At 54.5% G+C, this 12,699-nt stretch overlaps 1 protein-coding gene across 3 annotated transcripts in view; it reads left to right on the top strand.

Moving 5' to 3' along the window:
• TOM1L2 (target of myb1 like 2 membrane trafficking protein) overlaps positions 1–12,699 on the top strand; it is a 118,835-nt gene that overhangs the window by 93,083 nt on the left and 13,053 nt on the right. For all 3 annotated transcript variants that reach the window (XM_080825299.1, XM_080825298.1, XM_080825297.1), the window contains exons 8-12: positions 4,316–4,449; positions 6,612–6,660; positions 7,206–7,329; positions 9,634–9,751; positions 10,753–10,828. In XM_080825299.1, the coding sequence (XP_080681425.1) occupies positions 4,316–4,449; positions 6,612–6,660; positions 7,206–7,329; positions 9,634–9,751; positions 10,753–10,828 (501 nt within the window). The remainder of the gene's footprint in view (positions 1–4,315; positions 4,450–6,611; positions 6,661–7,205; positions 7,330–9,633; positions 9,752–10,752; positions 10,829–12,699) is intronic.

Genomic DNA, 12,699 nt, shown 5'->3' with positions numbered 1-12,699 from the left:
CAACACCCAGGAGGGCATGGGCTCCGTGGGGGAGACTGAGTCCATCCCTGCCCTTTTCTGTCTAGTGGCTCAGGTGCTTTGGAGACACGTTTCTGAGACATCCCCTTCAGTCTCCTGAACGGTCTGGTTTGTTTCTCCTTTGACTCGGGTGGACCATCCTTGAGGCCCACTCTTTCTTCCCAGGCTTCTACGGATTGGGGTGGGGGTAAGGGCTTGTTCTCACTTAATGGAGATACACGCAAGCCAGAGGTGCTAGGGGGAGGGAGCTCTGACCATATGGGGCAGCAGTGCTGAGCAGAAGTAGGTCCAGTCTGGAGTGTGTACGGTTGGGGGAGGACCCCAGGAAACATTCTGGGTAGATAGGGAGATGGATAGCTGGGTGGACACATGGTAAGCTGGAAGTATAAAATGTTAATAGTAGCTAGAATCCAGGGCTCTACTATAGCATTTTAAAATCTTTTCTCTGCGTTTAAAAATGCTGTGGTTAAGCATTGGGGTGGGGAAACATTCTGGGGCCTTAAAGGGTGAGTAGGAATTTGTTTGGTGGAAAAGAAGAGGAACATGGCAGGCAGAGGCCTGACTTGTTGGGGGCCCCAGAGCAGTAAGGGGCCTGAGGCCATCTGCTGTTCTAGAAAGTCTGAAGGGTATTTGGGAGAAGGCCGGTGGCACTGGGAGGTGATGCCACCAGCTTCTGCCAGGGTGGCTCAGGACCTCTTTCCGTCTTGGGATTGGCCTACATTTTGGATAGGAAGTCACTGACCTCTTTCCTTTCCCTCCCCAGCCCAGGGAGCCAGGGCTTGCTGCTTGGCCACAAACACCAGACAGAGCCACACTTCCTGTTCTGGACCTGTCTGGAGCGGGAGGGGGCAGGGGGCGGTGGCTGCCTTTGCCAGAGGGAGTGGGCCTATGGCTGGGGCTCCAGAACCTTTTGCTCATCAGAGATTTTGTTTGCAGACACCTTGAGTGCTTGTCTCCTCTGTATGGGGCATATACACATCCAGGAAGGGATCCAGGCGCTGTGCCTCTGCCCTCTGGCCGCCACCTGGCCACCTATGTCCCCAGGCTCTGGCTTTCCTGTTCTTCGTCCCCACGCGCTTTGGCTGGTCTCCAGCTTGTCTTCCAAAGCACTAGGCAGGCTCTGCTGCCCAAGAATGGCCAAATGTCTTTTTCCTTTTGCTTAATGAGGGCTGGTCCTTTAAAGTGAATCCGAATCCGTGCTCCCTTACACGCCCTGAGAAGGTGCTCTGGGCGCTCTAACGATGTATCATAAATATGATTAGATTATTTTCATTGTTCACTTCAGTGCTGGCCGTGGGATCCTTCCCGTGATCTAACGTGATAGCTTTTTTCAGAAGTTCATCTGTGTGGGCTTTTGTTTTGTTTTTTGATTTTCATCCTAGCCCTCACTCATGAGCGCACTTTGTTTCTGTAATTAGGATTTCCGCTGAGCCTTTGGTTTTCCTGTGTAGTCACTGTCCCTGCCGTGACTGGATTTGACCTGTGGGTGTCTACCAGCACCCGTGGCTGGGACTGTAGCAATCCATCACCGAGTTCTGGCCAGGCTTCAGGTCCCAGGCCTTTTCCCCTTTTCCTCTCTGGGCCGGCCGGGGGATATGACCCATTCACAGTGGTGGAGAATGGACAGTTCTTGGCATCTTACTGGATATGATGTCCTGTGCGATTAATTTTTTTACATTTGCCTCATGTTATTCTAATGCATGCGGGTATGTTTATAAATGCTGACTGTTGGGTCACTGGGGCCTGGGATGAGTCCTGGAGAGGGAAAATTTGATTCTACGTGAATGAGAATTGCCTGTTCTCCCGAGTGGAGAGGGGGCCAGCAAGAAGACTAAGCTGATGTAGATCCTGAGCCAAGACAGTGATGGGGAGCAAGTAGTTTGCATGGACCAAGGGTTCAGAGCACTGAAGAGTGGAGGTGTCCCCAGCCTTCCCCCTCCAGCCTCAGTCTGCTTCTGGCCTCCCCTCCTCTGCAAATCACTCCCCGTGGGGGGTGATTTGGCCGGCGCAGCCGGTCCCTGAAGTCCCAGGTCAGGGGGAGGGAGAGAGGAGTTGTGAATACCCAGTGATTTGCTGACAGCCCCTTAGTTCCAGGATCACTTTGCCTTCTCCCAAACCTAGAATGGGAGTCGTAGGAGAACCAAGAGTGGGACTGTCTTCACAGAAAAAACTTAGAAGGTCTGGACGTCGGGCTTGCTGGCCCTGTAACCCAGAGCAGCATTCTGGTTGTACAGAGGGCCAGCAACAAGGTAGAACGAAGACACGGGCGGTGTTTCCATAACCAGACAGGGCCCAGCAATCCAGAGGCTCTCCAATGAAGCTTTTTTTCCTTCGGTAAACACCAGACTGTTTTGGACCCCGCTGCCTAAATCTAGAAACCTTCTGTCTTGACACCCCTTCTGTAGTGGGGTGACTGTGGGCTGACCCATGTGGGTTGGGCTTCTTCCCTCAGCTGCCCGTGCTCTTGGGGAAGGAGCCCCCGCAGGCTGAGCAGCCGGGGGAGCGCTGATGGCAGAAGCAGTTTCCAGACCTGGTGTCTGGCTGGTCACGATCTGCTTATTCTGTGACGGGGAGGTCTGTCAAGGTCCGTACTTTGATCTTATCTGCAGGATCAGGCTCAGGACACTCATTGTCCAGTGGTAAAGGGAGTGTGTGTGCACATGAGTGTGTAAGGGAACACTATTTAGAGACCTGGGACTAAGTGTGAATAGAAGGAAGGCAGCCTGCCTCCTTCCAAAGTATTTAGGGTGTAGCTTCTATGTGTCAGTCATGGATGCTGGAGAAATTGGGCCAAGAGAGGCCAGCCCTGCCCTCAAGGGCTGAGGGCTAGAGGGTGTAGAGGGGGTGTAGAGGTGTAGAGGGGGAGGCAGATAGGGGCCCAGCCGTAATGCCCCTGCGTGCCAGGCTCAGTGTTACACAGCACTGCTGAGCCCCGGGATTCCCTGCTTCACATCTGGCCACATCTGTGTTCGACTCAGCAGATGATTACTGGGCCTTTTCTCCATGTGTGGCTCAGCGTAGGGTTTGAGGTCGTCTCCGGGGTAGGAAATGATGGTGTCTGCTTCTCCCTCGTGGTGTTTCTGATCTAGTGGAAGGGGAAACCTAGTTCTGGCCAAGCTGGCCAGATGAGGAGACAGAATATGAAGCCGAACTGAGATCGTGTACATGTGCGGTGTCTAGAGCAGTTACGTCCATCAGAAACATTTCCAAAGGAGGTGGTTTGGAGGCTGAGCTGTGAGAAGGAAGGACCGAACTCTGGTGCATCTCTCATCCCCTTCATGCACTGGGTCATCGGCTGCCTCTGGTGTTCAGGTGGTGGGGACAGCCTCCCTCTTTGTTTCACCCCGAATGGGACTCGGAGCTTTTCTCTGTAGAACATTCCTGTGGTCAGTTGGGCAGGTGGTTCGGGGAGCTCCACAGGCAGGTTTCAGCGAGAGCGAGTCAGTCTGCCATCTGGAGCAGGGAGAGCCTGTGGAAGCCAGGTCAGAAAGTGGGAAGGGTCTGTCTTGAGGGGAACAGTTCTTCCAAGGGTAGAGCGGGCTCCAGTGGTGACCGGGGGTCCATTGGAGTCCTCTTCGGGAAGACGTTTCAGCTTGCTAGCTTCTCAGACCTCAGCGAGATGTCACACGTGCCACCAGAATGTACCTGATACAGTCATGACATACACTCTTGCTGTTGCTGGGAGCGTAGATGACCTGGTCTCGTCTTTCTGGAGGGTCTTTTGTGATTACCAGTCCGTATTCTAAATGACCGTGTACCATTTCACCCAGAAGTTCCACTTCTAGAGCTTGTCCTATGGAAGCACTGCTACAAATGTAGGAGCCTGTGTGTGTATGAATGTTCCTGGCCGCATTGTTTGCGTTAGCCAAAAAGAGGCCTTAAGGCACATGCCCAGCAATGGAAGCATGGGGAGATGCTTCATGGTACAGAGTGGCGGGGCCGTATGAGACAATGGGGAAGGGTTAACGAGAGTATTCTGTTGAAGAGAAAAAGCAAGCTGCAAAGGATCATATTTTTAGACATAAAGAACGCTCTGTACAAACTTGTGCCGATATGTACGTGAGAGTACAGAGCTAGGGACCCTTGTCCTTCTGTTGTTAAAAGAGCTTGCTTCCTCTGGGCCAACAGGCAGTGAGAGAGGGGCCCTCCACTTGGCATCCCCCCCACATCTGGCTTTCTCGGGCAAGCGTGCACTCCTTTTGTGATTTTAAAGAATTGGCTCCCACTTGGCCAGAGGAGGTGGAATGGGACACGCAGTGTCCCCAGCAGGCTAGCCAGAGGCGCGTGTGTTCCCTAGGAGCTGAACAGGACCTGCCGGGCCATGCAGCAGCGCATCGTGGAGCTCATCTCCCGCGTGTCCAACGAGGAGGTCACCGAGGAACTGCTTCATGTCAACGATGACCTCAACAACGTCTTCCTCCGCTACGAGAGGTGGGGCCTGGGTCCCTTCTCATCCTGCCCAGAGACGGTTGCCAATGGAGGGATTTCTCTCCTGAACAATGGGGAGAGGGAGAGGAGGGTTGGAAAATGCTCATCAGAGATGCTAATTTGTTCTCGGCTGACAGGGAAAATGCTTCTCCTTCTCCTGGGAACTGAGCAGCAGGAAGGTGACGGGCAGAATTAGGCTCTGCCCTTTGCAAGCCTCAGGCTGCCCTGCCTCCCCCACTTCCCCCAGGCCCGCGCGAGGGGAGGGCTGGGGCCCTGGGGCCCGGGGAGCTTGCACCTGCCCCTTTGAAGGTCCTTTGAGTTTGAAAAGGATTAAAGGGGGGGGGGGAAATCTCCGCCAAGGAAAAAAGACTTCCTCTTTGCCATCTTTAAAGAAAGAAGAAAAAGAGATTTTCCCCTCCCTTTGCAAATGGTAGCATGTCTAGAGTATTCCAAAGAAGGCAGGGTGCTTAGGGAAACACACACACACACACAGAGTTCATTTGAGTTTTTTCTGCAGCCAAATCATTTTCAGATTTGAGGTAACCAGCTTGAAAATTCTTTTCCAAAGCCTCCCCTGGGGAAGGAGTTGTCAATAGGAGAAAAAGGCAGGCGCGGCTCCCAGAGCATCACTCGGAGCCTGTGGCTCAGGCTTTCCCCAGCAAAGGCACCAGAAGGCACCTTGCCCAGGCCCACCTTCTCCCAAGTCTGAGGCCCCCGACCCTCAGAGACTTGGGGCCCTGATCCCTGCACTCACAGCGGGATGACCTGGCATCAGTTAGGGTCAATGGGACAGATACTTGGGTCTGGGGGCTTAGACATTTTGCTATGGGCGTCATGACCCCGAGCCTTGTCTCTGCTTCAGCTGGGGAGCAGGGATGGGTGGTCCTGGGTCTATGGGACAGGTTTCGAAGAAACCTCTTTAGTAAGAATGTGGGGCCACCCAGGGGCCTCGTGTGTCCTTTGGGGATCAGAAGCAGATCTGGGGTGCCTTGACTCCCAGCTTGAGACCCCTTGGTTTTGTCTTGTGGTTCCAGTTTCTCTACCTTAAATGAGCCCGGCCTTTCACCTGTTAAAGCCATTTCTGCCCCTCCTAGGACAGGAAGACGGGCTTATGTGAGCATTTTCCCCGAGTCTGCCATGGCCGGCCTGACCACAAATTCAGAGGCAAGCCCTGAGGTGCCATTCTGGCTAGAGTGCTATTGATAAGACTACTAGTCCCTCCAAGATGGTGTGAGAAAGGTACTCCAGGATTAGAAACCTTTCAGGTCTGTTAACATTCCGCTTCTCCTGATAGGCCATGATTCATAAAAACACCCAAGTCTCTCTTGAAACCACAGTGGGCACACACGGCCTAACCGGATTCTCCCTCATGGGGATCCCTACTCACCAGGCGCTGAGCCCAGCAGGTCTCAGTAAAGGCTGGTTTCTCCAGCCTCTAGCTGCAGGAGGTCTCTTAGCCACCTCTTTGCCTGTGGCATTTTGGAACTTTTAAATGCAAGGGCAGTCCATATGCATGCCTCCCAGTTGCCTTTGGATTCCCCACCTGGTAGGTACGGGAGAAGAGAGGCTCTCTGTGGTTGCTCCTAGCCAGGTCCCATCCACAACTGCTGGGGAGTCTTTGGGCCAGGCCAAGGGCCTGCGCCTGTCTCCCTCCTCTAGGCGTCTGCCCTGTATGCCCCCCAGCCCCTCTCCTCCAGCACACTGAGCTGGGGGCATTTTAGTGACATAGGCTAATCACACCGAGCACAGCTCTGTGAAAAAGGAGGGGACGGCATTTCTTGGCTGGCTTTGCAGATCCATATCTGAGCTACCCCCAGGTAAAATGGTTGGGCCAGCCTCCCCTTCCAGGAAAGAGGAGCACTCTGGGCCCAGAGTGTGAGGGGACTCCCAGCTGGGGATGCTTATAATGACTGCCTTACGATGGCACATGCCAGCCAACACCTTCCTCCCTCACCTCCATGTGCTTGTGGGTGATCCTGGAGGCCGATCCTCCGGAGGAAGGCATTGCGAAGTTGGGGCGGGGGAATCCGCTCTCCTTGGTCCCCCAAATGGCCCAGATTGGTTTCCTTTCCTGGAGCCTCTGTCCCTAGGAGCTCTTCACAGGACCAGCGAGCATTACTGTGCTACATCGTCCCTCCTCACTCTGCTTTCCCTTCCCCTCTTAGGTTCGAGCGATACAGGTCAGGCCGATCGGTGCAAAATGCCAGTAATGGAGTAAGTATTCCTTCAGAATTCTCTCCTCTTCAGATGCTGGGAGACCTCCCTCTGTTTGGTCTCACCTCTGGCGTTTCTAAGTGGGGGCTAAATATGTAGGTCAGGAGGGGCACCTGGCTTGCCCAGTTTCTAGAGCATGGGTCTCTCAGAGTTGTGAGTTCAAGCCCCACGTTGAGGGTAGAGTTTTCTTTAAAAAAAAAAAAAATTAGGGTAATGAAGGAGCAAGCTCTGGCTGATGGGATACTGCAGAAGAACTAGCAGACACGTTTCTGGCGGGAGTGTGGCAAGCAAGCCCCAAGTTACAGCTCCCTGGACAGCAACTGTCCTGGTGACTGCTTCACTTGCCTCCTTTGGGGACGGCAGGGAGGAGCCAATGGGCAGGGGCCACCATGGAGCCCTGAAGTCCTGGTGAGGAAAACTGCCTTGTTCCTGGACTAGTGCAGCATCACTGCTTCTCCTCGGGCACCCTGCAGCGGGCCTGCCGGCTCAGACCTAGGACCTCAGCTCGGGGCTCGGGGGCTCACCGCTGTCTTATATGCTGGCAGGTACTGAACGAGGTGACGGAAGACAACTTAATAGACCTGGGCCCGGGGTCTCCAGCCGTGGTGAGCCCAATGGTGGGGAACACGGCACCCCCGTCTTCTCTCTCCTCTCAGCTTGCAGGCTTAGGTAAGTGTCTCACAGGGCTATCAAGGGCCTTCTTTTCAGTCCACTTCCCGGTTGTGAGTCAGGGCTGAGGGCCCCTTTGTCTCTCTTGGTTGGAAGGCCCAAAAAGAGCCTTTAGAGGGATCCATGGAAAAGTGTATCCCTGACACCCTGTGGCACCTTTAGTTGAAGACTTCTGTCCCTAAACTTCAAAGTTTAAACCTGTGTTGGAAAGAAGGGGTCAGTGGGGGGAGTTCCAAGCAACTGGAAGCTATTTGCCTTTGAGGAACGGTAGCTGCTGTGTTTTATCTGGAATGTTCTCTGTGGTCGAAGTGATTGTCTTCTCAAATTAACTAGGCCAAGGATGGCAAATGGGTTTCAGCTCATCCGCAGCCTGGGACAAGGTCTAAGAAGGATGCTGCTTGGGAGATGAGTCTGTGATTGATTGGTGATGCCTGCCACGGGCTTGGAAACGGGAGGCGATGGTGCAGGTGTATTTGCTCTTCTTGAACTAACCAGCAGCCCAGGGTGCTGTCTGAAGCCTAAAACAAAAGAAAGTCACCACTTTCCCACTTTTCCATTCGTGAGTGTGGATATGATTCTAGATGCTACAAATACACTAGATGGTACACCGATTTGTAATAGATAAAATTATAGTATTGAAGTGATAACACACAGGCCTCACAAAATTCTTCCCCCCTTGCTTTTCTGTTTGCCTTTTTTTTAAATTTTTTTTAAAATTTATCTTTAGGGGCACCTGGGTGGCTCAGTGGGTTAAGCCTCTGGCTTCGGCTCAGGGTCCTGGGATCAAGCCCCACATCAGGCTCTCTGCTCAGCACGGAGCCTGCTTCCCCATCTCTCTCTGCCTGCTGCTCTGCCTATTTGTGATCTCTCTGTCTGTCAAATAAATAAATAAAATCTTAAAAAAAAAACATTTTTCTTTATACCTTCATTCCATTTCAGTTGAATCGGGCTTTGATTTAGTGGCCTGTCCATTGCTGTAATTCTGGCTTCTCAGCATCTCATGAATCCAGGAATCCAACATGGCCACTGTTTCTCTTTTGGAACAGATTTCTCTGCCTTCAATCCACCCAGCATATGGCCACCAGATTTAATATCTGAAAGTCAAATTGAATTCTGCCTTCCATCTTAAATAAAGGTCTAGTATTGGGGCGCCTGGGTGGCACAGTCGGGTAAGCATCCGACTCTTGATTTTGGTTCAGGTCATGGTCTCAGGGTCATGAGATCAAGCCCTGTGTCAGACTCCACGCTGGGCATGGAGCCTGCTTAAGATTCTCTCTCTCCTCCCTCTGACCTTCCCCCACCGCTTGCTTGTGCTTGCTCTCTCTCTTTGTCTCTCAATCAGTCTTTAAAAAAAAAAAAAAAAAAGGTCTAGGGACACCTCGGTGGCTCCGTTTGTTGAGCGTCTGCCTTCAGCTCAGGTCATGATCTCGGGGTCCCGGGATTGAGCCTCACATTGGGCTCCTTGCTCAGTGGGGAGCCTGCTTCTCCCTCTGCTCATGTTTTCTCTCTCTCTCTCAAATAAATTTTAAAAACCTTTTAAGAAAAAAGGTCTGGTGTCCTTCTCATTGGCTCCTTTACCTGGCTTTTGAGGCTTTTCACAGCCCAGCCACTGCCCACCTGCCTTTCTAGCCTTTCCGTTCATCATTGTCTCCAGAAGCATGGTTCACTCCGCACACCCTGGACTTCCCGGCTCTGTGCCTTGGTACCTGTCTCTCCCCCTTCTCCTCGCAACAGAGTCCCCCTTGTCCTTTAAGCCCCACTCGTGGGTCAGTTTTGAGTCTCTTCTAATTATCTCAAGCTAGGTCCTGCGGGCATCTGTCTGTCCCCCACCTACTCGGTGTGCCGTAAGGCCAAGGACCGCGTTAGTCTTAGTTGGGTCCGCTCACGATCTGGCTCTGAACGTGGTGGGTGCCTGCGAAATCTTTGTCAAGGAAATACATGAGCCAGGAGCTTAGACATGTGACTGAGTCAGCGAGGAGCGTACTGATGAGAGCGCCATGGGAAGTCTGCAGGGACACCGGCCCTGGTCTCCTCCTTGCTGCCAGCAGTCTCCCTCTCATTCATAATGACTCTTCCCCACCTTGAGCAGCTCTGGGGCCCGTGGTTTCTGTCTCCCCATCTGGGCCCCAGCATGGCTCCTCCTGCACGTGGTGGGCTAGGGGTGCCGAGAAGAGGCCTGTGTCCCCGCTGCCCAGCCTCCCTGTGTAGAACCCTAACCTGTCCACTGACTTCCGGACCTCGGGACCCTTGGTCCACGGGCCACATTTTATTCTCATCATCCCCTCCTTTGTTTTGTCGCCACAGACTTGGGGACGGAGAGCGTCAGCGGCACCCTCAGTTCACTCCAGCAGTGTAATCCCCGTGACGGCTTTGACATGTTTGCCCAGACGAGAGGGAACTCCTTGGCTGAACAGCGCAAGACGTACGTGGGGACCGTTTCGGTGGCTCTCGGAAGCCATTGGGGGAGGATGGACCCAGGCCTGGTCACAGGCCAGCACAAAGACGCCTTTTAGTTACCAAGTCCAGGGCTGCCAAGAACGCTGAAATATGTCTGTGAGGACTTGGCAGTAGACACAGACTTTGAATGAACACCCACCCCCACCCCCCAGCTCCCCGCCTTGGGGTTGGTTGCGGTTGGATTTCTCCCGTCAGTCACCAGAGAGTGCTCTGCGTTCTCCCGCTCCCAGTGCTGCCGAGGGGGAGCTGGGAGATGGGGGGCCACCAGGCACGGCACGGAGTAGCTCTTACCAGCGTGGTTTGCCTGCGCGAGGGTGTGGGCAGAGGGTTCCCTGATGGCAGCGCCTGCCAGGAGAAGCCATATGAAATCCGGGACGTTGGTCCCAAAATAGACCACTCTCTGCATCTCAGGGAGGCACAGGAATATGGCTTTGAGCTTCTCGTTCAATCTTGAGGCAGGCCAAGAACGCTTTCCTGCCTCTTGCCGGTGCCCGGCACCCTGGGGCACTCGGCTTTCCACGCTCCCATGCTCACGCATCAACAGGTTAACCAGAAACCCAACCCGAGGCCCCGTTCACGCTTCACCAGCTGTCACCACCTGCCTTGTCAAAGGCCACTGCGGCGGCTGCTTTTAAAATAAGAATTAATGTTGCCTGCAGTTTCAGGGCACTTTTGACGTCCTCTGTCATTGGGCTTTGGAGATGCCCTAGTATTGTTCCTTGAGATGAATGTTGAGGGGGACGGTGTCCCAGACCCAGAGGAAAGGAGGGGCTGAGCCAGTGCTGGAACCCTGGCCTCCTAGCTATAGCTGCAGTCAGACGGTGCATGAGCCCTTCAACGCCAGGGATGTGGGGAATGGTTTTTCAGGCACACGTGAGGGAGGTGCCAGGGCTAGAAAGTGGTTCTAGGTCACCACCCCATCCTCTGGGACCACTGCAGGGAACTCACTGTGCTGCTTGTCTCCAGGGTGACCTACGAGGACCCCCAGGGTGTCGGAGGACTGGCTTCTGCACTGGACAGTCGGAAACAGAGCTCTGACGTGGTAGGTTTTCCAGCCTGTTTTTCTTTTTTAAAGGTTTTTTTTTTTTTTTTTTTTTTTTTTTTTTTTTTTTATTTGACAGACAGAAATCATAAGTAGGCAGAGAGAAGCAGGCAGAGAGAGAGAGGAGGAAGCAGGCTCCCCGCTGAGCAGAGAGCCCGACGCGGGGCTCGATCCCAAGACCCCGGGATCATGACCCGAGCCGAAGGCAGAGGCTTTAACCCACTGAGCCACCCAGGCACCCCTCCAGCCTGTTTTTCTGCCTGGAGTCCTCTGGAGGGGAAGTCGGGCTGGATAGGGAAGCAGATGCCGGGCTGTGTGGGGAGCAGGGCCCGCTAGGGGAGACCGGCATGAGAGCACTCGACTGCCTCACTGAGTCTGGGAGTGGCCCAGTCAGCCTGCCCATGGACGCAAGAGTGGACAGGACCCGAGAGGTGGCAGCATGCTTGGGCCTCCCTCCTGGGAGGCCTGGCCCCAGAGCCCCTTCTCTTCTGACCCTGGTGGCCCTGAGCTCTCAGGGCACAGGTCTCCATAGCCAGATGGGGTCTGTCAGCTGGTGCACTGCCCTGGGGGTGGGCAGTGCTATGATGAAACACGGGTCTACAAGGAAGGGAGAAGCTCATCTGAGCCACATCCGGGCTGCTCCAGTCCGTCGTCAGCCTCGTGATGCAGTACCGACCCACTAGCAGGGAGCAGAGGGCCAGGATTTGGCTGGGGATCTGGGCTGGGGGTGGGTGGGAGGAGCCGTGGGGTGGAGGCCAGGAGGGTGTTCTGGAAGGGGCAGAGCTAAAGGCAGAGGTGCTTTGAAGTGGAGGGTGGTGCTTGTTAGAGCCCCAGATGGCAGCTATGGATTCTGAGGTTTCAGGTCATTGCCGGAGAAAGGATCTGTGTCTTAATGCTTCTCATGGGATCGTCCCCCTTTTCACCTAAGGAATGTGTGTGGCAGTGTGTGAATGAGTGTCTGTTTGCAGGGACAGAGAGGGGAAGGCGGATAAGGGCCCTGAAACAGCGGAACGTCCTTTCAGGGTCCCCCAGCTGGGTTAGAGAGGAGCAGTGCTCATCTGCCCACTGGAAAGGGAGGTTTGCTTCCAGAACAAGAGTTCCTGGCCTCCTGCTGCCCGTGTCCAAATGGGCCCAGGCCGGCACTGGTTTCCGTGAGAAGGCTCACCTTGGGGAAGGGACTTGGCGCCTCTCTCCTGGCTCAGCCAACTTGGTAGTCGGCCTGTGCGGCCCTCTGCACTGGCCACCAGGGGGCAGAGAAGAGCCAGCCCAACTGCCTTGGGTCTGAGCACCCTGCCTTTCCACACCCCCACCCCTACCCCCACCCCTACCCCAGGACAGGGACTCCTAAAATCTATGCAGTGGTCATGTCTCTGTTTCTCCCATTACTTGGAATGTCTCCTCCCAAACTCAAGAGGGCATCAGGAGGCCGGGCTGAGGGCCCACCAGTACCTCCCCTCCTTCCTGGCCCACCCCAGCCTGGCTGGCAGCCCCATCCCCCCCTGGGGCCCACCTGGTCTGCTGCCCGCTGTGCAGCCTGGGCCAGCCCCCATCCACGCCAGGGTGTGTCCTGCTGCACCTCTGTCCTTATCAGTGTCCAGGCCTGGATCCGTGGGTACAAGAGGTGGCCAGCCTCCCGCCCTTCACCCTTCGGGGTGTGTGGCTTGGCCCATCTCCCTGTTTTTAGAGATTTTGATGACTCCAGCATGATGGTAGGCAGATCGCTTTCATGTGTACTGCTGCATGGGGGGAAGCAGGGTTTGTGGGCCCTGTGTGTGTGTGTGTGTCTGGGTGTGTCTGGGTGTGTCTCTGTGTGCACACACACTGACCCACGTGCACCTTCCGGTCAAGATTGCAGCTTCTCTTGTCCTGTA

This window comes from Martes martes (genome assembly GCF_963455335.1).
Source record: "Martes martes genome assembly, chromosome: 16".
Classification (NCBI taxonomy): domain Eukaryota; kingdom Metazoa; phylum Chordata; class Mammalia; order Carnivora; family Mustelidae; genus Martes; species Martes martes.
This window is presented reverse-complemented; position numbering and strand designations above follow the sequence as displayed.